The 24,771-nt window shown below is 45.0% G+C and overlaps 2 protein-coding genes across 2 annotated transcripts in view; one reads left to right on the forward strand and one right to left on the reverse strand.

Moving 5' to 3' along the window:
- The first annotated feature begins 1,932 nt into the window (after nucleotides 1-1,932).
- LRRC59 (leucine rich repeat containing 59) lies at nucleotides 1,933-16,205 on the forward strand. Its single transcript, XM_007941913.2, has 7 exons — nucleotides 1,933-2,037; nucleotides 3,921-3,980; nucleotides 5,936-6,094; nucleotides 6,306-6,410; nucleotides 11,087-11,159; nucleotides 14,059-14,232; nucleotides 15,958-16,205. The coding sequence occupies exons 1-7, from the start codon at nucleotides 1,933-1,935 to the stop codon at nucleotides 16,203-16,205; spliced, it is 924 nt and encodes a 307-aa protein (XP_007940104.1).
- Nucleotides 16,206-18,180: 1,975 nt separating this feature from the next.
- EME1 (essential meiotic structure-specific endonuclease 1) overlaps nucleotides 18,181-24,771 on the reverse strand; it is a 14,672-nt gene continuing 8,081 nt past the window's right edge. Inside the window, exons 7-8 of the mRNA XM_007942170.1 lie at nucleotides 18,601-18,790; nucleotides 18,181-18,357 (exon numbers count right to left, since the gene is read on the reverse strand). Coding sequence (XP_007940361.1) covers nucleotides 18,181-18,357; nucleotides 18,601-18,790 — 367 coding nt within the window. The remainder of the gene's footprint in view (nucleotides 18,358-18,600; nucleotides 18,791-24,771) is intronic.

Here is a 24,771-nt window from a genome sequence, read left to right on the forward strand (position 1 = left end):
TGCCACGCCCAACAGAAATAACCCAGGTGGGCGACTTTAAAATCAGGATCTCCTCCGTAGCTAATAGCAATTCCCACCTTAGAGTTTACAAAGACTTATGGGTAGAAAGCCACACTAAGTAATTTACTACACCGCACTATGCATCAGACACTAAGAGCTGGGGATACAAACATGATTAAGTTCCTCCCCCCAAGGAACTTACTATTCAGAGTGGAGGACAGATACATAAAGATAAGTATAACACAAAGTGGAGCATGAATTACAGCCAATATTTATTGGGTACTTAAGTGCCAGGAGCTCTGGTAGCATAGTGCCTATGGCATCTGACTACTAACCAGAAGTCTGGTGGTTCAAATCCACAAACCACTCCTCAGAAGGAAGGTTGGGCAATCTACTTCCGTAGTGATACTGCCTCAGAAACCCAAGGAGGGGTCGTTATGAGTCAGATATGGTTTGGTTTTGATTATTAAGTGCCAGTAAAGTCTTCATGTTTTACTCACTCAATCTTCCCAAAACTGTATGAGCAAAGTACCATGATAATCCGTATTTCTCATATATCCACAGAGGAGGAAACTGAGACACAGTAATAAATTTGCTCAAGTTTTCCTAACTAGTAAGTGCCAGAGCCAGAATTAATGCCCAGTCACTGTAGTGCCACAGGCCTCATCTTCTCATGAGGCTGTAATGTCTCTGATAATAAGGCCCCACAGGGCTCTGAAGTGAGAGACATCTGACTCAGCCCAGGGTGTTGGTCCCCGGACATTTTCTGAAGGACTAGGAATTAACCAAGCAGAAGCGGTGTGTGGAGAAGGCCAGTTGTTCCAGGAGAGGGAAGGTGTGGAGGCATTACAGCAAGTACACACAAGATCAAGGCCGGACAGGGCCTGGGGCTGGTAAGGAGGCCAGGCCAGGCTGAAGCAGGCCAGACCAGGCCCAGGAAGGAATTTAGTTCTTATCCTAGAGGCAGTTGGAGATTTCAAGCAGAGGAGTGATTTGGCCAGATCTTTAGAAAGATCATCCTGGAAGCTGGATGGATGGGAGGGAGAGAGGCTCTTAGAGTAATCCTGGCACATGGCACATGGCAGCATGGACAAGGTGGGGCCAATGGGTAGGAGAGAAGAGAAATTCAGGAGTCGAGTTTTCCAGATGACAGAGCTTTGGAGAATGTTTGGTAAGAAGGAAGGGGACCCGATGGCACAATGGTCAAGCACTTTGCTGCTAACTGAAATGTTACTGGTTGGAACCCACCAGGTGCTCCTCGGGTGAAAGATGTGACAGTCGGCTTCCATAAAGACTACAGCCTTAGAAACTCTATGGGGGCAGTTCTACTCTAACCTATATGGTCGCTGTGAGTCGGAATCTACTCGCTGGCAATGGGTATGGTAAGGGGAAGGGAAGCAATCTTAGAGGACCCCCGGTTGCGGCCCCTAATCCAGGGTCCTGGGGTAATCTGATAAAGTCAGTTTTGGATGCGCACTCAGATTTTCTGGCGCCTAATCCCATGTCCTTTCATTTCGTTGCGCTCCCAAAGATGACGTCGGTGGGGGGCCAGCAGGCAACCGGGCTTTTGCCGCGGAGAAGCGAATTAACGCCAACTCAGGCGTTGACGGCGACTTGCAGAGCGCTATACTGGGTGCCAGAGGGCGCCCTGGAGCACACTTAGGCCGCTCTGGCCCAGCTCGTCTCGGTGGTCGCGGAAGGTGACGTGGATACGGAAGTGGTAGTCGTCGTGGCTGCACCGTTGGGAGTGGGGCGCGGGACTGGGTGTGAGGCAGGCGCGCGGACGGGTGGTGGTGGCTTCGAACAGGCGGCGGCGGAGGTCGTGGGCGTTGTCTGTTGGGTTCGAGTCCACTGAGCAGACGAGCGGCCTCTCAGCCCCTTTCTCTTGCCCGTCAGAGCCCCGGTGCCGGGGCCCGCTCAACCGGCGTCACAATGACCAAGGCCGGTGGCAAGGGCGGGAGCCTCCGCGACAAGCTGGATGGCAACGAACTAGACCTGAGCCTCGGCAACCTGAACGAAGTCCCCGTCAAGGAGCTGGTTAGTACAGCCCCGCGAGGCCCTGGCGCCCACTCACCCCTGGCGCAGGCCTCTGGGTGGGCCACTTTCTTTTCCTTGTCTTACTCTCCCCTTCTTTAAAACGAGGAGGGTGGTACTAGATCCTGTGGAGGCCGCGTCTGTCCCCACGGGATGTACACGTGTCGCTTTGACGCGGTTCCAGGAGATGAGGAGAATGTGACTGTCCGGACCAGGAGGTAATCCACCTCCACTTGAGGGGTTCCCACAGCGCCCAGCTCCGTGGCTGGCCCAACCTAGGAATCGTCGGAGTTTGCTAGATGTGTTTGAGAATGAATGACCAAATGAATGAATGACTAGCAAGTAGGCCTAGGTAGCCTTGGGTGTGGCCCAGGACTGGTCTTTTCTAGGAAGACAGCAAGCGCTGCTGGCTATGCATACCCTGAGGCGGCCTCCCTTGGAGAATGCAAATCTTACTGCTTGGTTGGCAAGGTCTCATCCAAATTGCTGAAACTGGCGGGAATCCTGCGCTCTGCCACATCCCACCCCTTCACCCACTAGGACACTGAGGCCTGAAGCCCCAGGGATATTACACAGCTGGTGTGATGCCAAAGTGGAACTAGATCCCACATCCTCTGTTCCCTCCACACACACACCCACACACACACACACACTTGGATGACCTACACTTTTCTCACTGCTGCTGTTACATTTGTCTCGCACACTTGGCTCAGTCTCCCTCCACCGTGGTAGTGTTTTATGGTGGTTAGAAAGGGATTCCCAAGTTCAAATCCCAGCCCATTGCTTGATTGCTGAGTGCCCTTGGCAAGCCAGTTGACCTTTATGCCTAGGTTTCTTCATTTATAAGATACGGGGATATTATTTCCCATCTCATAGGGGTATTGTGAAGGAATTCTGTTGGCACAGTGGTTAAAGCATTTATTTGGCTGCTAACCAAAATGTCAGCAGTTTGAACCCACCAGCCGTTCTGTGGGAGATGAGGCCGTCTGCTTCTGTAAAGATTTACAGCCTTGGAAACCCTATGGGGCAGTTCTGCTCTGTCCTATAGGGTTGCTATGAGTTGGAATCCACTCAGTGATAATGGGTGGGTGGGTGGATAGGGGTATTGTAAGGACTGAGTATGATTATACATATCATTTGGCAGGTAGCTGATGCACGTAGCTGTTACTATGGTGCTTTTCCCACAGTAACATGAAATTTTTTTTCAGTGATCAGACTTCATTCTTGGGATTTTCTGACAGTTAAAAAGTGCAGGTTGGCCTAGGGTCCTTAACTGAATGTTCACCTCCTTCCCACCCAGGATGACTGTGAGCCTTGTGTCTGCCTGGCCTGAGAGTGCTGTCCAAAACCTTGAGCTCCAGGCAGATGGTCCATACAGCATTGCCCCTAGGAAGAAGGAAAGCTCTGTTTTGTCGTGCTTCCCCAGCCCTGAACACTGTGGGGAAAAGGAGCTGGGCCTAGAGGGTCTTGTTTTCACTTTGGTATTCACGATTCAGCCAGCATATGAGGAAAGCCCTGACCTGGGGGTATGGGAGTTGCAAAGCTACAATAACACAGTCCCGGCTCTGAAACCCCATAAGGAGCATGGTCTGTATATACAGAATATTAAATATAAAGTGGCAGAGGTTACTAGAGAAAATATTTTAAGTGCCAGGGAGAATTTCTAAGACTTTAAGTTCCTTTCTTCGATGTTCCACAGCCTAAACCCCTACTCTTTGCATTCTTCTTTAGGTGGTTATTGACAGGAACATTATACAGTACTTTAGTGACATTTTTAAAAAAGGTCTTTCTTAATCTTGGGAACTTTCTTAGGAAAATGCTTCATTAGATGATGTTGCTGAATCATTCCAGGTTAGATTGACCTTTTTTCTCATCACCTTTCCTAGGCTGCTCTCCCAAAGGCCACCATTCTGGATCTGTCCTGCAATAAACTCACTACTCTACCGGTAAGATTGGCAATCAACCATGACTCCTTCTGGGGCCCTGGGTGCTGCATTTTTCTCTTTGGAGGGTTGTGTCATCAGGCCTACATTCTGGATAGGTTGCAGCTAAATCCAAGTGGAGAGGTGCAGTGTGTATGTGTGTGTGTGAGCGGTGGGGGGGCCTGGTCTCAATGGGAAGGGTAGAACGGGATCCCTCAGTGAGATCCAGGGCTGCAGAAAACCCAAGTCAGCAGGGTGCTGGCTGAATCATTACTTGGGGTCACGCTTTTTTCTGCCTTATTTTGTTCCTTTGAAAAATATTTTGCCTCTCTATTACGTAGAAGGGGTTGTTATCAGGTGCCATCAGGTCAGCTCCAATGCATATCAGTCCTTTGTACAACAGAGCAAAACACTGCCCAGTTCTGCGCCATTGTCACAATCCTTGCTATGCTTGAGCCCATCATTGCAGCCACTGTGTCCATCCATCTTGAGGGTCTTCCTCGTTGCTGACTCTCTAATTCACCAAACCTAATATCCATCTCCAGGGACTGGCCCCTTCTATCAACATGACCAAAGTAGGTGAGATGAAGTCTAGCCATTCTCACTTTTAAGGAGCATTCGGCTACACCTCTAGAAAGGGCAGAGTCCATTTGCTATGTTACTCTGCATTCCAAAGAGGAAGCTGTTCTAGCATTTGAAGAGTAACAGGAAAGAATGTGGTTTTATGGGACTACATGGACATTAACCTCCCAAGCAAGGATTTTAATTACTTAAGATTTGCTACTTTGTTGTTGTTCAGCATTTCCAAAACTTTTGCTGCACCTGTGTGGGCACGGCCCCTCAACCTCTCCTGGGTGATGGCTGGTCTGCCCTCCACGGCATCAGGCCCAAAGTTAGCTGTCAGTGGGCCTCTCCCCCTGCTACTCTGTCCACCTCACTCTTTGCATATTCTCTAGGGGAGCTTCCTACTGGGCTCTAGCTCAGGGACTAAGTCTCAGAAGTTGGCAGTTTCTTTACTGGATCATTAGTCCGTTCCCCTCTCAGTATTCTCCTGGGCCTCACTCACTGTTGATAGCATCTTCCCACAGCTCATCAAGAACTGTTTCTAATATTCAAGAAGTGTCTGAAATTCCACTTCTTCCAGGGAGTATTTTGTGTGTCATTAAAGAAGGGGGGCAATTTCCAGCCTTAAGCCTACTGTATACCTTGCCAGATGGTCATTTGCCACCCCCAGTTGTGCTTCTCAGTCTGAGTTTGTCCCTTGTCTGTGCCTCCCATCTTACTGTGCAATGCAGATCTGCTGGCCTTTACAGGTCCCCAGGGTGCATGAACAGTGCCTCATTAGCTGAAGTTGTACCATCACTTGCAGATGGCAACTTAGCAGAGGTTTAATGATAAGGGGGGTGTTTTGGTCTATACCATAGAAGAGCTATGAGTTGGAGACAACTCGATGGCACCTAACAACAATAACAACATAGAAGAGCCAGGATATGGGTAGAGTGGGCCCCAGTGTAGTCAGTTATTCAGAAAACACTCACTGATCACCTGTGCTAAGTACTGTTAGGTATGGTGAAAAATAAAGACGATAGGTACTCAAGAAGTGCCAGGTCTCCAGGAAAATGAACGCTTCACATTATGTTTGGACAGATCCTATGAAAGGTGAACATAGGGTACTGTGGGAGGTCAAAATGAGTCCCTCATCACGCCGATGAATATGTGGAGGGTGGGCTGGAGGAAAACTGAGGATAAAGGAACACGCTAGGCCACTATGCTAGGCCCTCATACATACAGGATCTCATTAATTGCCACCAGGAGTGGACACTTGGGTATGTTAAGTCATTCATTTGAAGTAGACTGGCTGGTAAGAGGCAGAGTGAGGACTTACACATAGTGCCTCTGACTTGAAGACTTCTGGACTGTTCTGCCAAAGCCTGTGAGCTGTGAGCCCAAGGCTTAGGTTTTCTCTCTTTGGGTCCTAGTCGGAGTTCTGTGGCCTCACACACCTGGTGAAGCTGGACCTGAGTAAAAACAAGCTGCAGCAGCTGCCAGCGGACTTTGGCCGGCTGGTCAACCTTCAGCACTTGGATCTCCTTAACAACAGGCTGGTTACCCTGCCTGTCAGCTTTGCTCAGCTCAAGGTAACAATTCACGAACCAATGGTTCACGGCCAGGTGTGACAAAGGGCTGGTGAGGCGTGGCTGTGAGAAAGGCTGCAGAAATACCACCTTGTTCACCCTGCCCTCCCTGCAGCTGAAACACAGACAGGCTGGCTTCTTCCTCATTTTGTTCCACCTTGAAGGGACTGTCTGTGAGCTTGAGCTTAACTAGCCTCTGTGCCCATTTCTTTAGAGCCTGAAGTGGCTGGACCTGAAGGATAATCCCCTGGATCCTGTCCTGGCCAAAGTGGCAGGCGATTGCTTGGATGAGAAACAGTGCAAGCAGTGTGCAAACAAGGTAAGCCCGGGCCGCCTTCCCTTCACACGCTCCCCAGGGGCTTGCTGCTCCCTCAGCTTGTTTTTCCCTCCTAGGGCCCCTGTAACCGTGTTGATTAAAGCACTGCAGTCTCAGTGACAAATGTCCACGGTGAGCCTGTCAAGTAAAGAGGCCTTTGTTTCACAAGTCTTAGAAGAATAATGTTCTGCCTTATCGCAGGATCTTGCCTGATCCAACCTTGCACCATTGACTTGTTTTAATGAGACAAGATGGTTAGAGGCTGTGGCATTTCATAGTCACAGTTACTGTAGGAATTGTGGTAATATAGCTGGCCATATGTATACATTTATAGCTACAGACAGACATTTCCTGGGGAAATCTGGCATTTGACTACAGTTGAGTCATCTGACATGGGAGTGAGGAATTAAAGTCAGCATGGAAGGCAAACATTGCCCATGGCCACCTACCCTGAAGATAACTTAACCTGCTCATTTAGAACGTGACTATACCATCTCTCACTAACTCCCAACTGCAGTCCTTCTCCTTCCATCTTTGGGACAGATTGCTGCTGCTTCAGCTGGTCTCCTGATGACTGATTGGCTTTGTTTAGAGAGCATGTTGAACAAAAAAGACTTTAAGTGCCAGAATTTATGTAAGTGTGTGTGTGATGGGTCTGTACTATGAATCTGAGGAGTAGTAGCTTTTTTATCGTTAGCTCAGAGCTTGCTTCAACCAAGTAGCTAAGGCAGGAGTTTAAGCTTAATTATGGGACTGGTACAAGTGATCGGTGGAATCCTGTTTTGAAAACTTGGTGCTGTAGGAGTGACACATATTCTGAAGATTAAAGTGACCAGTGATTACTCTTTGTCCTGCACATTTCACATGTATCATTTAATAATCCCCATAACCCTGGGACGTCTCCCATTTCTCTGACATGAGAAGCCCTCAGAAGGCACACACTGTTCATTCAATGATTTGAACCACAGGAAATTGCTGATACTCCAGTTTTTGACCTACAGAAGTACTTTCTGAATGCAAAGTCTTTGGTATTTGCACCTGTCTTCCAGACAATGTTCCTAACAGCAGGGTGCGCTGAAATGTAGTAACCAGTGTCCTCTTCCCTGTTGCCAAAGTCCCAGAGCCTTAGCTGTCTCTTCAACACACCTTTGGGCTTTGTAAGGGGGTGGTTTAGGCCAGTTAGAATGAGATCATTTGTTCCTAGGAGTTGGTTTGGGTCTCATTAGTTCTGACCTTGTAGTCTAGTGCATCAGTTTTGGTCACTTACCAGATCAGTGCATAGCAAAATACCTTTTAAAAATAATTTTTTTAGTTCAATGTTGTTGTTGTTGTTATTTGCCGTCGAGTCGGCCCCCACTCATAGCGACCCCTCCTTGGGTTTCCGAGGCAGTATCACTACGGAAGTAGGATTGCCCAGCCTTCCTTCCGAGGGGTGGCTGGTGGATTTGAACCGCCAGCCTTCTGGTTAGCAGTCAAGTGCCTTAGGCACTATGCTACCAGAGCTCTTGTGAACTGGATTAGGTAGATACAAATCTGCCCTTGAGGAGCTCATAGCCTAGACTAGGGCAGTGTCTCCCATTTCTGAACTGCCTGGGTTTTCAGATAATTAACTCCTGCTAGGAGCAGTCATGTTGTCATTGTTAGGTGCTATTGAGTCGGCGCCGACTCACAGAGACCCCACGTACAACAGAACGAAGCACTGCCCAGTCCTACGCCAGCTTCACAATCCTTGCTCTACCTGAGCCCATTGTTGCAGCCACTGTGTCAGTCCATCTTGTTGAGGGTCTTCCCCTTTTTCGCTGACCCTCTACTTTACCAAGCATGATACCCTTCTCCAGGGAATAGTCCCTTTTGTTATGCAGTCATAGCAAGGTAAAAAGGGGCTTCTAAAACACAGCTCTTTATCCAGCTACATACCCCTTAAAACCGAGTGGTTGGTATGTTTTCAATCTTAAGAGTTTAGAGCAAGACGGGGGGACTTTGAATCAGGCTGCCTCCTGCCATTGTGCTTTACCTGCTTTCCGATCCTGCTCCCACCTGTTGAGCAGCTGTTTTGTAGTCAGCTTACCTCCCTTCAGAGAGGTGCCAGCAGGTCTAGGTCACACACCGGTTACTCGGGACAGAGTTCCTTGTGGCTGCAAACCAGGTTCTTGAGAGGAGCCGCTTTTGCAGGCCTGTTTCCGAGGCCCTTGTAGGATGGCTCAATGCATTTGTGAAATTACTGACAAATGAAAGAATACCATTTGGATACATGTGCCTGTCCTGCAGTTTGCCTGGTGTAGATGCTTTTGCTGTCCTAATTTAATTCTGTAAAGAAGATAGGGCACACATAGTGCCAAGGATTACGTAAAAGTTAGGTTATCTAATTTTTATAACAAACCACAGCAGTACATCTTATCTTTATTTTCCAGATGAGGAAATCAGCTTTGAAAGTTTAGTTTGCCAAGGTCATACATGTGGCAGGCAGGATTCTGTTGAGCTTCAAGTTTACACTCTGTCCCCTGTATACAAGGAGAAAGAAACAAGGAAAGGTCTTTTATTTCCCACCCTCAACCGTGCCCATAGTGAGAATCCATGACTGTCAGGATTTGGGGGCTCAGGGTACCGGGTACAGTTGTGCCATGTTTGAGCCGAATGGCTCTTTCCCTTTCCTTATTGCTCCTTCCTCTCTGCATGTATCACAGACCCAGTAGGAGTTAAAAGTAGCTTAGCTAGTGGAGCAAGCTCTGATCTTGGGACCCAGAAGTCTTAGCACTGCTACTTCCTAGCCAGGTGAAGTAGACAAATACCCCAACAGAGCTGTGGTATTCTTTCTTTTGAAATGAGGATCTGTCTAGTCATTCAGCAAGCATGTATTGAGTGCTTAGATTAGTTAAGCTCTGCTAGCCCAAGGGAGGAAAGCTCTAGTAGCATAGTGCCTAAGGCACTTGACTGCTAACCAGAAGGCTGGTGGTTCAAACCCACCAGCCACTCCTCAGAAGGAAAGTTGGGCATTGTACCATCCATAGTGATACCACCTTGGAAACCTGGTGTGTGTTGGGGGGGACACTACGAGTTGGGTCCAACTCCATGGCAGGTAACAACAACAACAACAGCCCCAGGGATACCTATACACAGGCCAAGAGTTACTGCCCTTAAGGAACTTATAGTCTTATGACTGAGATAAGTTAAGTTGGCAGGAGAAGGCTATAAGGTAGCCAAAGGAGGGGCTAAAGAAAAGCTTGTCTGAGGAACTGCTATGTCAGAAGGAGCTGTTGATACAAAATGGTATGTGTGAGAGCGATGGTAAGTGGCAGAACATTTCACAGTTGGCATTGTGCAAAAAGGGTACATAGGGGCAGTGTCTGACCTCCTTTAACTTAACAAGGGGGAAAGAGAATCAAATGAACAGCAGCAGCCCCAAGGCTGATTCCTGAGGCAGAGGTCAGACCACCCTCCAACCTTTTTGTCAGTTCTGACACCAAGTATCCCTCGCACTGACACTGTCTACTTCTCTGTTGGGTTCAATAATTTGTTGCAATACCCACACAGAACTGACAGACAATACTCTTAATTATGGGGTTTATTAGGGAAGAAATGGGTTATAATTCAGGTCCAGGAATACTCAGGATATAATTCTTTGATCGGGAGAGTTTCTTCTTACCTGTGCCACAGGCACACTTCTCTCTGGCGTAGGCCTCTGACCTGCCCAGAGAGGCACCCCACTATGCCAACAAGCCTCCTGCTTGAATTCAAGGCAGTCAGTTTCTCATTCTGCAGGCCAGGAAGCCTGCGGCTCTGTCTCGTGTCAGTCTCTTGATTCTGCCGGCGCTGGCTCTCTCTCATCTCAGCACAGGGATCTCCAGTCCAAGGGCATGCTCTACTCCCAAATCTTCTCTCAATGGCGGTGAGATCCCCCCACTTTCTGCCTGTGAGATGGCTCATTTTAAGCCTAGGGGGATGGCAAAACTGACCAGTCCTCATCTTAGGGTTCCAGACACTTTATTTACACAGTCCCACCCCCACAGGATGCCATGTACCTTATTTACGTTATTATTAAGCTATCTAATCCTCTTGGTGGGCCATAGGCACCTCACATTTACACAGTCCCAACCAGTCATCTGGTAGGAGTCACAAGAGCCATGGTTAGAAGAACCATGCCAAGTAAGTCACTACACTGTACACTGTTCCCCAAACTCTTTCTGACACAGTTAGTGAACTGGGCTAATGTGACTCTTCTCTAATAAGGTTGGCCCAGCAATTTAGGACACAATGATAGTGTTAACTGTATGAGTTCTGCATTGCTGAAGGGCCCCAGTCTGTTTTTGAGCCAAGACTCCCCTGAGCAAGCATGTAAGATGGGACGATTCCTACAGGTAGTCCCCCACTGAGGAAACATTCAGGTTACCACAAACTGCACTTATGACTGCCTTTTTTTTTTTTTAAATATTTTACCATTCTGCATACAGTGTTGCACTGGGTAATTTGATGTTATTCTCTTGCCAATCCCAAAAGACAATAAAGATTGAATTTATAAACATAACTGATAATAAAAGGCTGTAATAATAAAAACCTAAGAAAAACAGGTGTTCAACTTACATCAGAACTGACTTATGATAGAGTTGTTAGAATGAAGCCTCATTGTAAGCTGGGGACTCCCTGTACTTTGAGGTCTTCAGAACCTCCCTCCCCCTCTGCAGGTGTTACAGCACATGAAGGCTGTTCAGGCTGACCAGGAGCGCGAGAGGCAGCGGCGGCTGGAAGTGGAACGAGGTAGGTGGCCAGACCTCTCCTAGGCACCTTACAAACATTTCACCCAGGAGCTGATTAAGCATCAAAAGCTGGAATCCACAGAAGAGACTTGAAAAGTAGTAGGAAGCAGTGTGGTGGCAAGATGTACCACCCTTCTCTGATGGGACACTGCTGAGTCCTGGCTTTTCCACTGAGCTCCAGAGTCTTATCAACTGCCTTTCTTTCATCTCTGATTGGAGAGTACATAAACCAACCAAGTTCAATGCCGCTGAGTCTATTCTCATGACTCATAGTAGCCCTATAGGGCATAGTAGAACTGCCCACCAGGCTTCCAAGGCTGTAAATCTTTATGCAAGCTGACTCCCCCTTCTTTCTCCTGTAGAATGGCTGTTGGGTTCAAACTGCTGACTTTCAGTTAGCAATTGAGTGCTTGACTACTGTTCCACCAGGGCTCCCTGGAGAGTTCATGTTGTTCATGTGCTGTCAAGTCAGACCTGACTCTTAGTGACCCCTCCTTGGGTTTCCAAGGCGGTATCACTATGGAAGTATTGCCCAACCTTCCTTCTCAGTGGCTGCTGGGTTTGAACTGCCAGCCTTCTGGTTAGCAGTCAAGTGCCATAGGCACTATGCTACCAGAGCTCCCTGGTCACAAAGTAGATAAGGTAATAAAGTAGATGTGGTTAACTATTTTTTTAAAGTAGGTTTTTTGGGTAGGAGGGCAAAGCAAAGGAAAGCAGCAGCTGGCACATTAAGGAAGTGTTAGGGACCATTATTGAAATGTATTAATTATTAAAAGCTACAAACCAATGATCATCTTTCAGTTACATTAGAGTGGCAGTCCTTACTGATAATGACATCTAAACTTGCAGTTCACAGGCACCTCAAATTTAACATGGCCAAAACAGAACCGTAAACTTACCCTTCAGCATTCCTCCCACCCATTAATAGGGAATCACCATCCATATAGCTCTTTAAGCGTGTAGTCAGCAAGGTGTTTCGTTCCTTTCTTTCTTTACTCCTGTATCCCGTCTGTCAGCAAGCCCTGTATCTGACCACTTCATTCCACTTCCATTGGCACTGCTGTCCCAGCCTTCCTCTTGTGGACTAGCTTAGTGTCACTAACATGAGGTCCAGACTCCATCCACACTTGCTGTCTGTGCACATCCATTCTCCACACAGCAGCTGGGGAGAATGTTTTTAAAACAAATTATCCTGTTATTTGTTCAAAACGCTAGTGGCTTCCCATTGAACTTGGGATGAAATTCAAACTCAGTAACATGTCAGACAAGGCCCCCTATGACCCGAGCCAGCCTGCTTCTGTTCCGTGATCAAGGGGAAGTATGCTGTTAACTTTGGCCACAGGAGTTAGCTACTCCTAAACACACTAAGTACAACCTTGCTTTAAGGGGATTGGGTTCCAAGAATTCTTTTCTCTCAGATCTTTACATGGCTGGCTTCTTATAATCACACATCTCTTCTCAAATGTGTTACTTTAGATTAACCTTAACTCTTTTGAAACCACCCAAACTAGAATAATCAACCTGTCATCTTCTATCATGTCCTATTATTTTCTCTCTGGCACTTATCACTGTCTATTATTTTTTCACTTTGTTGTCTCTTTTTAGAAAGTTAGTGACTTAGAAGTTTACTTGTCTTGTCTTCTTCACAGCTCTGTCTCAAACACTTAGAGCAATGCCTGGCACACAGTAGGCACTCTACTGACTGGCTGGCTGGCTTCCGAGCCCCCTCACTGGACAAGAGACACTGTGTTTACTGAGACCACTGCTGCTTTCACTTCTTGAGCACACATTCTCTGGAGGCTGGGTGTAGTGTGTTCTTGGCATTCGCAGTGCCCAGCTGGAACTTGGCACTTGTTTTCAGAGAGAAGTAGTGGAAAGCTACAGTTCTTATAGTAATAACATTCAGCTACCTTATGGCTCAAATAGGCTTTTAAGCTCTAAAAGGACATCAAACCACCATTTGTGGCATTGTGGCTTTGGAAAAATGTATTTTAGGCTTCCAAATAACTAATTAGGAAATGCATTTTTAGAACCCAATAATTTGTAAGTACAGGGTACTGCATGTAAACATGTTGGAACTGTTAAGTAAAGTGTGCCACATAGACTCCTGAGTGGAAATCTAGAAATTATTCTCTGACAGACTTAGTCTCAATTTTTCAGTGAAACTTGTAGAAAAACATTTCCATTCCCTCCCCGCAGACTTGAATGCTTGTTTTCTCTTCTTACTTGCCCTCCTCATGCCACATTTACTTCTTAGCCTGGGAAGCTAGGAATCCAGAGACTTAACACCTCTGCTGTTTCTTCTGCTCCTGGGTTCTCCAGGGCTGTCACCTGCTGTGCCTTCTGCCTGTTCCTAACTCCAAAGGTGCACCAGGCTCATTACCCACACCTTAGTACCCCCTTGTATTACTCTACTGTCTTGACTGCTGGTGGCTAGGAACCCATTAGCAGGAATCCAGTCGGCAAACTCTGAGAGCAGCTTATTTTACTTTCAGGAAGGCTTATTTGCTGGAAAGAGTCCTGGTGGTGCAGTGGTTAAAACGCTCAGCTGCTGGAGGCTTGGCAGTTCAAACCCACCAACTGGTACTCGGGAGAAAGATGAGGCAGTTTGCTTCTCTAAAGATTTAAAAGATTTTAGATTTAGATTTTAGATTCTCTAAAGCCTTGGAAACCCTATGGGCCTATTCTACTCTGTCCTACAGGGTTGCTATGAGTTGGAATTTAACTTGATGGCAGTGGGTTTTGGGTACTTCCTGGAGAGCAGTTTCTTTCTTTTTAATATTTCTTATGTGACAATGGCACAAGGAAAAAGAAGGCTGAATCCATTCTTTGAATCAGTTGGGAAAGCAAACTGGAGGGTTTGTGGGAAAGCAGTCAGTTTTTGGTGTCTTTTGGTGTAGAGGTGGAGAAGAAGCGCGAGGCTAAGCAGCGAGCTAAGGAAGCTCAGGAGCGCGAACTGCGGAAGCGGGAGAAGGCAGAAGAGAAGGAGCGTCGGAGAAAGGAGTATGACGCCCTCAAAGCCTCCAAGCGGGAGCAGGAGAAGAAACCTAAGAAGGAAACAAATCAGGCCCCAAGTAAGTTTTCTGATCCAAGGTTCCAGTAGGGGTATAGTCAAGAGACTTATGCTTTCAGGGGTACATGAGTGTGTGAGCTTGCAAACCTTAGACAAAATAGACTTTTAAAACTTAGAAATAGCATGGGAGGGTTTGAAGGAGACCAGGCCCTGGGAGTTTGGTCACTGGAGTTGGGGACTCCTAGGACGCAAGTGTCTGGCTGGTATGTTCCCCAACACCACCACATACTGGTACACAGGTGTTTTGGTCAAATGGGCTCAGAGCACTTCCGTAACGGTGTCACAGTGTTTTGGGGGGTAGGTTGTAAAGTCACTGAGAAAGGCAAAGTTCCTACAAGGTCACATTACCCTTACCTCCCCTCACGTCATCTGTGGAGAGTATATTGTGTGGTTAGAGTCTATGGGACAGTCTCTCAGTAAGTCTAGCACTTCCTGTGTTTTTTTCTGAGAACATCTCTCTCTGCTTGAACACCAGAGAAATCATTTGGCTGTGTTTAGAGAACAATATTATATAAAAAAATGCATGTTAGTTTATGCCCAGTTATGATCATGTCCATTTGGATTTGCTTAAATCAGGTGCATGGAGAGATGTGGCTCCATGTGTAAGGGAAGATGTGTACCCTCTGGGACCACTCAGGAGAGACACCTGAGAGGGAAGGAGGTCTACACTGATGGTGGAGGTCTGTGTCCCTGGCCTTACTCACCCTTACCTTGACCTAGTTGCCTAACTATATACCCCTTTTGTTTCCTTGTGTAAACTGATGGCGGTAGGTATGTCCACTTAGTAGTAAAGATTATATGAAATAATCTTCTGTGATGGGACTATGCATTTGGCATTGTGGGCACTCAGTCAAGCTTGTAAAAATTTTGCCTGAAAGTCTCAAAACCAGTTTTTTCTAAATTTAAGTGTATAGTCAGCCCTCCATATATACTGGGTTTGCATTCCAGGATTCAAAATATTTTTTATTTTAATAAAAGCAATTCCTCAAAGGCTAAGGGGAATGTAAAATGCTATTTACATAGCATTTACTTTGTATTGGGTATTATAAGTAATCTAGAAATGATTTAAAGTATGTATATAGGTTATATGCAAATATGCCACCATTTTATATAAGGCACTTGAGCATCAGCAGATTATTTTATCTGCAAGTGGAACCAATCCCCCTCAGATGCTGAGGAACAACTATAATATATGTTGATCGCAGAGAATTTTGAGAAGTTAGATACGAAATTTTATACATCTTAGAAAATAGCAATGACCTATAATCCCAGCCGTCATCACCTTCTTTTACAGGCATATTATAGAATAATGACATTCACAATAGTACCAGTAAATCTCACACCAATTTCCCCACATTGGCAGCCTAATGCCTCCTGACAGGTCCCTCCCCTTTGCCTCGGGAGGCCTAGATCATCATCGCTACAGAGGACTCCAGCCCTTGGGACTAGGTGAGCTTCATGAGCCACTCAGGGAGTTCCAGTTTAGAGTGTACTCCCTCTTGAGATGTAAGGGAGAAGGCGTTTATGTTTCAGCCTCTGGATAGCAACGTTTTTTTTTAAGAATCGAGATACTCTTGAAACAGTTTACTCTTTCAGAGAGGGCCTGGGAGTTCTGTTTGAGAAGAGAGGTGTAAGTGGATCTACACATAGACTTAGCATAGGTGGGTAGGATGTGGAGCTCCTCAAACTGACTGACCCTTTTGTGTCTCTGACCTTGTCCCTCCAGAATCAAAGTCTGGCTCTCGCCCCCGCAAGCCACCACCCCGGAAACACACTCGGTCCTGGGCAGTGCTGAAGCTGCTGCTGCTACTGCTGCTGTTCTGTGTGGCAGGTGGCCTGGTGGCCTGTCGGGTCACAGAGCTGCAGCAACAGCCTGTCTGCACCAGTGTGAACGCCATCTATGACAATGCTCTCCAGGGCCTGCGCAGCCATGAGATCCTTCAGTGGGTCCTCCAGACCGATTCTCAGCAGTGAGCTTGTCCTCGACACCTGCTGCCTCCCCAGCCTTGGAGCTTGGATTCCTATGGAATTGGGTTCTGCTGGACACAACCTCTTTTTAGCGTCAGACCTACCTGCCCTCATCAAATGGCTGCCGATTGGTACCTGAGACCTCCTCTTTGTAGGACTTCTTTGTTCCTTAGTCAGGGTTTCCTGTTGGAATAAAGAAAAATGGGAGGTGGGGGGGAGTTACCTGCATGACTAAAGGAATAGGCTTTGGGGTGGGGAGAGGAAAAACATAGCCTTTTCTAGTCGTTATACAGAGCCATGTAAGGGGCAAGGTTCGTTTCTACTAAATGGTCAGCTGTCACTACATTTATACTTTGGTATGTTACACACCCTTCTTTCACCCCTCCCTGAGTAGCCCAATCAGATCAGGAAGCAGTGTGTTACTGGGGACCAGGGAGAACACCACCCAAGAGCAAATGTGGCCTAAATTAGGGAAGGGTGTAGCTATTAAGGACCTCAGACATTCCTTAGACATTTAGTGACCTCACAAAATCCCAGGCTGTGAAAAGGAGTTGAAGACCATCTAATCCAAAGTGACACTTCATTTTCATTTCAGGCAGGGAAAATGACTTGCCTGCAGTCTCACAGCTAGTTTAAGGCAGAACTGGTTTCCCAGTCTAGTACCTTTTCTTTCCATCATTTTTGCTTCCTTCATAATGTCCTAAGAGAACAGAATTCATCCTTCATGGTACAGATCTGTGACTCTCAAATAGAAATCTCATAGCTATGAGGGTCTCGGGCAGCTCCTGTGGAGTCTTGCCCCACCTTCTGTGGCTTCCATAAAATGAGACAGTCCAGGCTCCTTGCCTCAGTTTTAGAGCATTAACTCCCTGATTGCCACTAAGCAAGGAGGCAGGTCCTTGCAGAGGCACATGGTCGGACGTCTCTATTAGTAGTTGGTGTGACTAAATACCTCAGAGGCAGCCTGGAAACTGCTTCACAGGGACTGAGATTTAGAGTTGTTTGATTCTAGATCTATAACTACACCTACTTTGAAGGGAAACAGGTGATGTCATGGAGCTTAAGAGGGGCAGTACTGTAAGAACTAGCACAAAGAGCCAGACTGACCAGTCTCTCAGCCAGATCAAGTGTTTTCTTACTCTTTGACCTCCTTTGCCTCATCTTTCTCACAACAGCTGGGTGAAGGGAACAGAAATGACCATGTCATGGTGCTTATTCACTGAAAGTTCCTGACTGCAAACTACTTACCTCTCCCAGAGAGCAAGACCCTGTCACGGTTCAGAGGCAGAGAGGACAGGGTCCAGCTTCTTAACCCTAGTGGCCCATTTGGACAGGACTCTTCTGATTCTAGAAGAATTGACTTTGTTCTTTTCTCCCCCAAGGATTGCTTTGCTTCGTAGGTCCACACCTTATCAGAATCACTACACGTTCCTTTAGTCTTCCTCCAAGCTCCAGAGCCATTGGTACAAATGCTTTATTGAAACTAAAATACATGATTAAGATAATACAGAAGTCAGCATAGTGATCATACCCCTGCTCCTTCGCTGGTTGAGGCAGCTCAGTGGGTGAGAGGAGGGCTGTGGTACACCCAGCCTAGTCAAGCCGACCCACAGACATCAGTTCACAACTTCTAGATTTGATGCTGAGGTTCTTTTGGATTTCTACAATTAAATACATGTCAGAGTGGTCTGTCTGTGTTCCTTTGTGTGTGTTCTAAGGGCTGGGCAGTGCATGGGTAGAAGTGATCTGTCATGGCAGCTGACTTTTGCTGGGAGAGGAACATGAAATGCTGGTGGGGGTAAATGCAAACATCCAGTCAGTCCCAAGCTGACATACTTCAAGCGATTACACCCAGGGAAGAGTGCTGTGGGCCCGAGCTAGGCTCACTCCAGGAGGTGCCCCCAGTCTGCATCGTAGCATGTAGTTCTGGGTGGATAAGGTGGGAATCTCCAGCTTTTCCCCTTGTCCCTGAGGGCTACCATCAGTCTACACTGTCTAAAGAGAGATTTGGTTGCAAAGTTGTCATCTGGAGGTAGATACGTCTAGATAACTCTGGTCCAACTCGGCGGGAGGTGGATGTCACTCCCACCCCACGGCGAACCTGTATATTTGCAAGCAAATTCTGGCGTTCTTGCTCTGAAAAACACCGTCGATAAGCCTGGAAGAAGTAAATGACCTTAGTGCCACACCATCTGTAGTCGTAATCCATTAGCAGGGAAGGCAGTAAGCTGAGGTTAGAGAATGAGAACCTGCCCTCCCCCCCAGGGTCAGCACTAACAACTCTTGGCCTTAGCAGATCCACCATTGCTGCCTGACAAGGCATTCTTGGGCCCTCAACAACGCTGTGTGAAAATGAGGGCAAACCATGGGAGCACCGGCAGGGACCTCTAGAGCAGCATACCTGAGCCAGGAGCTGAGGAGAGGGATAGGCATTCACAATTGCACTGGCCATTTCCAGGCTGACTCGGTTCAGCTGCTGAATCTGTTTCCTCCAGACCAAGGCAAGGCCCCTGCCAGAGCAGTCCACCTTCACTCCGCCAGCCCAACCACTCTCCAGACAGAAGGAGAAACCAGTTTGGTCCCGAAGCTTCCTGCAAATAGTGCAGTTGGGGAGCAGTGAGTCACTTGCTGCTCTCCTGCTCCTGTGCCCTGAACTACCTGTGCACTGAAAAACCCTCTGCAAACCTCAAAAGAAGTGGACACAATGTCTGACCTATTTTTGCCTGTGACAGTTTGAGTGCTCAGTTGTTCCAAAGCACAGTGTTTGTTGCTGATTTCCTTAAAAACCATGCCCAGTCTATTTCATTAGGAAAGAAGGTACTAGACTGCTCAGATTCTCGTTTGTGTTGACACTCAGTTGTATTGACCAGAGACTGTATGTAGTACAGGGGGAAGTCTGACTCTGGTTCTTCTAACTTGCTGTAGACTTAGACGAGTCAATCTCTTCATGCCTCAGTTCCCTCAATGGGGGACTTGGACTGGATTATCTGAGATTCTTTATTTTCAATTATGACTACGAACATTCTTTGAACTACATAAACTGAAAATCTGTTTTACTAGGGATTATTAAGGAGCTCTGGAAGTGTAGTGCCTAAGGCATTTGAGTGCTACATTATGATCTTATCTATAACAAATCTTGGTAACTTGGCTAAATGGTAACCCACACCAACCTGCAAAACACAAAGAGCTAGTATTTAAAAAGGGACGTGGCTTTGGACTTGAGGGCTTTTCCCAAAAACTGCCAGCATGAGGTCAGCTCCCTCTGCTTCAAGCTTGAGACAATGGGCTGACCACAGAGTTTAGGGGAAAGGGACATTTTTTCTGGCTTCAAGAAGCATCATACTTCCAGTAAGATGGCAGAATAGGCAGACAAGCTATACAGACCCTCTTCAACAAAGAAAAGAGAAACCAATTGACATATACAGAAGATAATCCTGGAGCCCTGAGCTTTGAAAGGAAGGATAGAGAAGTGGATTAGACACCAACTAATAGAAGAACTGAATGAAAACAGTAAGGAGACAAACAGAACTGCAGACTGTCAGCTGTCCTGACAGCACAGACAGCCTGAATATTTCCAAGAGGTGGTAAAACAAACAAACAAACTCACTGCTGACAAGTCAATTTGACTCAGAGCGACCCCTCCTTGGATTTCTGAGGCAGTATCTCTACAGAAATAGATTGCCCAATCTTCCTTCCAAGGAGTGGCTGGTGGGTTTGAACCACCAGCCTTCTGGTTAGCAGTCAAATGCCTAGGCATTACGCTACCAGAGCTCCTAAGTGGTGTTAGGACCTAAGAATTAACCTAAAAATCAGCCCTGCTCACCAAGGGCTGCACGGACTACCGCACAGGTAGCTGACGACTGAAAAGGGAAACAGCAAAGAAGGAGACAGACTGAGCTGTGGACTTTCAGCTGTCCAGAGGGCACAGCCATTTTGAATGTTTACAAGTGGCAGCCATTTTGGATATTTAAAGTGACAGCATTCTTGTTCAGATTCCAGGGACTTAAGAATAGGCTCTGCTTGCCAAAGAGCAGGCACATATGGGAGGCTGATGACTGGAAAGGAGACAGGTGGTGAGTGCATAAGTGCTGTCAGCTAGTGAATAAAGGAGCACAGTTCCCTGCTTACTCTGATATATCCAAACAAAACAAAGAAAATGAAAATCTTGGGCAAATTATTCCAACATACAATCACCAATTAAATATAAATACAAAAATGGCACAATGTCTCAGAGACAACAGACCATTACAGTCTACACAAAGCAGCAAGATAAAGCAGTAGAAACAAGGGACCAGGATACAGACCCAGAACACATCCCTTAGGAAAAAGGAGCATTGGATTCCTCCCTGATAAGGAATTATATTTATGTACCTTCAATGAATTGAGAGACAGACCAAGGAAAAACACTGACAAAATTTTGGAAAACAGAGAAAACTCCAGAATGATTTTGGAAGACAAGAAAAAAATGACAAAATAAATGAAAAATTAGAAATGATAAAAATCTACAGATAGAAATCCAGAAGATTAATATTTAATTCTCAGAAACAGGTAACACATTGCCTGGGCAAAGGAGTAGAATCGAATCAATGGAAGACAGAATTAGTGAGACTGAAGACAAACACCTCAATACTTCTTTGGAAAGGGATCAATCAGAAAAAAGATCAAAACAAAATGAAGAAAACCTAAGGTTCATGTGGGATACCATCAAAAGGAATAATCTACATGTAATTGGAATTCCAGAGCAGGAAGAGACAAATAAAACCACAGAGAAACTTGTTGAAGAATTACTGGAAAAAAATTTCACTGATATGATGAAAGACAAGAATACATCCATTTAAGAAGTCCAATGAACCCCAAAAAGGATAGACCCCAAAAGAAAATCACCAAGACATATCATCATCAAACTCACCAAAACCAAAGACAAAGAATCCTGAAAGCAGCATGGGAAAAAGGAAAAGTTACTTACAAAGGGAAACCCAAGACTAAGGTCTGATTTCTCAGCAGAAACCACGCAGGTGAGAAGGCAATGGGATGGTATATATAAAACCCTGAAAGAAAAATATTTCCAACCAAGAAAACTGTCCCTCAAATATGACGGTGAAATTAGGATATTTCCAGATAAGCAGAAATTAAGGTAATTTGTTAAAACCAGACCAACTAACGAGATGCTAGAGGGAGTCCTTTGGACAGAGAACCAACAACAGCAAACAACAACCAACCATTAACACACATGATGATATAACCCAGAAACCAACCCAGTTATAGAAGTATCCAAAGTAAATAAGCCTACAAGATTGTAAACAGGGAATTAGAGACACCAGTTGGCAAATAAGGACAACTATGAACCAAAAAGAGGGGAAAAACTGTGTCATTATAGAATTTCTATGGTGAGGAAGTCAAGACAATTGCAAGATAAGATAGACTTGGGAAGAACATTATAAATCACAGGGTAACCTCAAAGAAAAATGATAAACCTTCACAGCAAAATAAAAGGACAAGCACAAATATTTAGCAAATACTAAAACAAGCAACAAAGGAAGTGATAACACGATTCATAAACAAAATGAGCTCAGCACAGAAAATTATATGGAACGAAGAAATCAGTAACACCATGAAAAAACATAGCAAAATGACTGCAACCGATTCATACTTGTCGATAATTACACTGAATGTCAATGGATTAAATGCACCACTCAAGAGATGGAGTGTTGCAGACTGAAGATGAAAACATAACTCATCAATATGCTGTCTACAAGAGACAAACCTTAGAGAGAAAGACACAAATAGGCTCAAAATCAAAGGTTGGAAAAAGATATATCAAGCAAATGACAACCATAAAAGAGCAGGAGTGGAAATAATAATTTCTGATAAAACTGACTTTAAGACAAAAAATACCATAAGAGACAAGGAAGGACATTACATAATAATTAGAGAATCGATAGAACAAGAGGAGATAACCATAATAAATATCTATGCACCCAATGAAAGAGCCCCAAAATACATAAATAGATGACTCTGCAGTCATAGTAGGAGACTTTAACACACCACTTTCAAAGATAGAACTGGAAAGAAACTCAACAAAGACATAGAAGAACTAAATACAATTCACCAACTTGACTGTACAGACGTTGACAGAGCACTTCATCCAACAACAACACAATAGACATTCTTTTCCAGTGCATAAGGAACATTTCCCAGGATAGACCATATGTTAGGCCACAAAGCAAGCCTTAATAAATTTAAAAACATCAAAATACTGCAAAGCATCTTCTCAGATCACAATGCTATAAAATTAGCAATCAACAATAGGAAGATCAACGGAAAAAGAGCCAACACATGGAAACTGAATAACACCTTGCTCACAAATGACTGGGTAATAGAAGAAATAAAAAATGAAATTAAAAAATTCCTTGAATCAAACTAGAATGAAAACACAGTATTTCCAAATCTTTGGGACACAGCAAAAGCAGTGATTTATAGCACTAAATGCACTCTGGGACACAGCAAAAACAGTGATTTATAGCAATAAATGCACATATCAAAAAAAAAAAAAAAGAGCCAAAATAAACACCTTAACCTAACATCTCCAAAAATTAGAAAAAGAGCAGCAAAAAAAGCCTACAGTCACCATAAGAAAAGAAATAATAAAGATTTGAGCAGAAATAAATGAAACAGAAAATAGACAATAGAAAAAAATCAACAAGACTAGAAGTTGGTTTTATGAAAAGAATAATAAAATTGACAAACCACTGGCAAATTTAACCAAGGGAAAGGGGGAGAGAATACAAATAACATGAGTAAGAAATGAATTGGGCGATTCACAACAGGATCAACAAATTAAAAGGATAGTATCAGGATATTATGAAGAACTATATTCCAACAAATTTGAAAATTTAGGAGAAATGGACAGATTTCTAGAAACATACTATTTACCTAAACTAACACAGACTTGGGTGGAAAATCTGAACAAACCCATAACAAAAGAACAAATTGTACAAGTTATAAAAAAACTATCAGTGAAAAAAAGCCCTGGCCTAGATGGTTTCACTGGAGAATTCTAACAAACTTTCAGAGAAGAACTGACACCAAGCCTACTCCAACTCTTCCAAAATAAAGAATTCATTTTATGAAGCAAGCATAACCTTGATACCAAAACCAGGCAAAGACATCACTCAAAAGGAAAACTACAGACCAATATCCCTCATGAATATAGATGCAAAATTCTTCAACAAAATCCTAGCCAATAGACTTCAACAACATAGCAAAAAAAAATAATACATTATGACCAACTGGGGTTCGTACCAGGTATGCAAGGATGATTCAGCATTAGAAAAACAATCAACATCATCCGTCGCATAAATAAAGGAAAAGAACCACATGATATTAATGGATGCAGAGAAGACATTTGATAAAATCCAACACCCATTCCTGATAAAAACTGTCATAAAAATAGGAACAGAAGTGACATTCCTCAACATAATAAAGGGCATCTATGCAAAACCAACATCCAACATTATTCTTAATGGAGAGAGACTGAAACGATTCCCCTTCTGAATAGGAACCAGACAAGAATGCCCTCTATCACCACTTCTATTCAACATTGTATTGGAAGTCCTAGCCAGGGCAATAAGGCAAGAAAAGGACATCAAAGGCATCCAAATTGGTAAGGAAGAAGTAAAACTATCCCTATTTGCTGATGATATGATACCAAACTCACTGCCATCAAAGCGATTCCGAGTCATAGCAAATCCTCCTTAGGTTCCCGAGGTGGTATCTCTATGGAAGTAGATTGCCCAGTCTTCCTTCCGAGGAGTGGCTGGTGTGTTTGAACCGCCAGCCTTTTGGTTAGCCTTAAGCATTATGCCACCAGAGCTCCTGTTTTGTGATCCTACACATAGAAAACTCAAGAGACTCAGCACAAAAACTACTGCAACTAATCGAGACATTTTAGCATAGTGGCAGGACAAAAGATCAACATGCAAAAATCAGTTGGAATCCAACTTGGAGGACATTATGCTGAGTGAAATAAGTCAATCACAAAAGGACTAATATTGGATTAGTCCGTTATTGTAAAAGTTAAGGAAAGGTTTATCTATAGAAGGAAATTTTCTTTGTTGGTTAGTAGGGGTGGGAGGGGAGGGGAGGGAAGGCTGTTAGACAGATAGAAATAAGTATTGATTTGGGTGAAGAGAAGGGCAATGTACCAAATGTGAGTGACCAATATGGCACCACTGAGGATGAGAAAGACATAGAGAGGTACACGGGAAGTACAGACAACAAATATGAACCCTTTTGCACACACAGTACTGCGTTGTCAGTGAAGGCAAACCTGGGTATATGGATGGATAGATGGGTGGAAAGGCTAAACAACTAGGTATGTCTATGAAATGGGGAGTGTATCCAAGAACATATATAGGGTTGGCAGACAATGGTCTTATAAAGTTTATGTGAATGATCAGAATTCCCAGGTATATAGTAGAGCTGACAAGGGGCAAGGTTGTGGTCACTGCTTGGTCATAGCCAGCTACCCAGAGGGACCAAGAGTTGAACCTGCAGGCTTGGGACCATAGTC

The sequence above is a fragment of the Orycteropus afer genome, unplaced genomic scaffold, assembly GCF_000298275.1.
Source record: "Orycteropus afer afer isolate SDZICR_OR568_19922 unplaced genomic scaffold, OryAfe1.0 scaffold00085, whole genome shotgun sequence".
NCBI classification, from domain to species: Eukaryota; Metazoa; Chordata; class Mammalia; order Tubulidentata; family Orycteropodidae; genus Orycteropus; species Orycteropus afer.

Coding starts and splice junctions, on each gene's coding strand:
- LRRC59 (XM_007941913.2), top strand. CDS start 1,933: ATGACCAAGGCCGGTGGCAAGGGCGGGAGCCTCCGCGACAAGCTGGAT. Junction 3,981..5,935: donor ATAAACTCACTACTCTACCG/GTAAGATTGGCA, acceptor TTTGGGTCCTAG/TCGGAGTTCTGTGGCCTCAC. Junction 14,233..15,957: donor GGAAACAAATCAGGCCCCAA/GTAAGTTTTCTG, acceptor TTGTCCCTCCAG/AATCAAAGTCTGGCTCTCGC.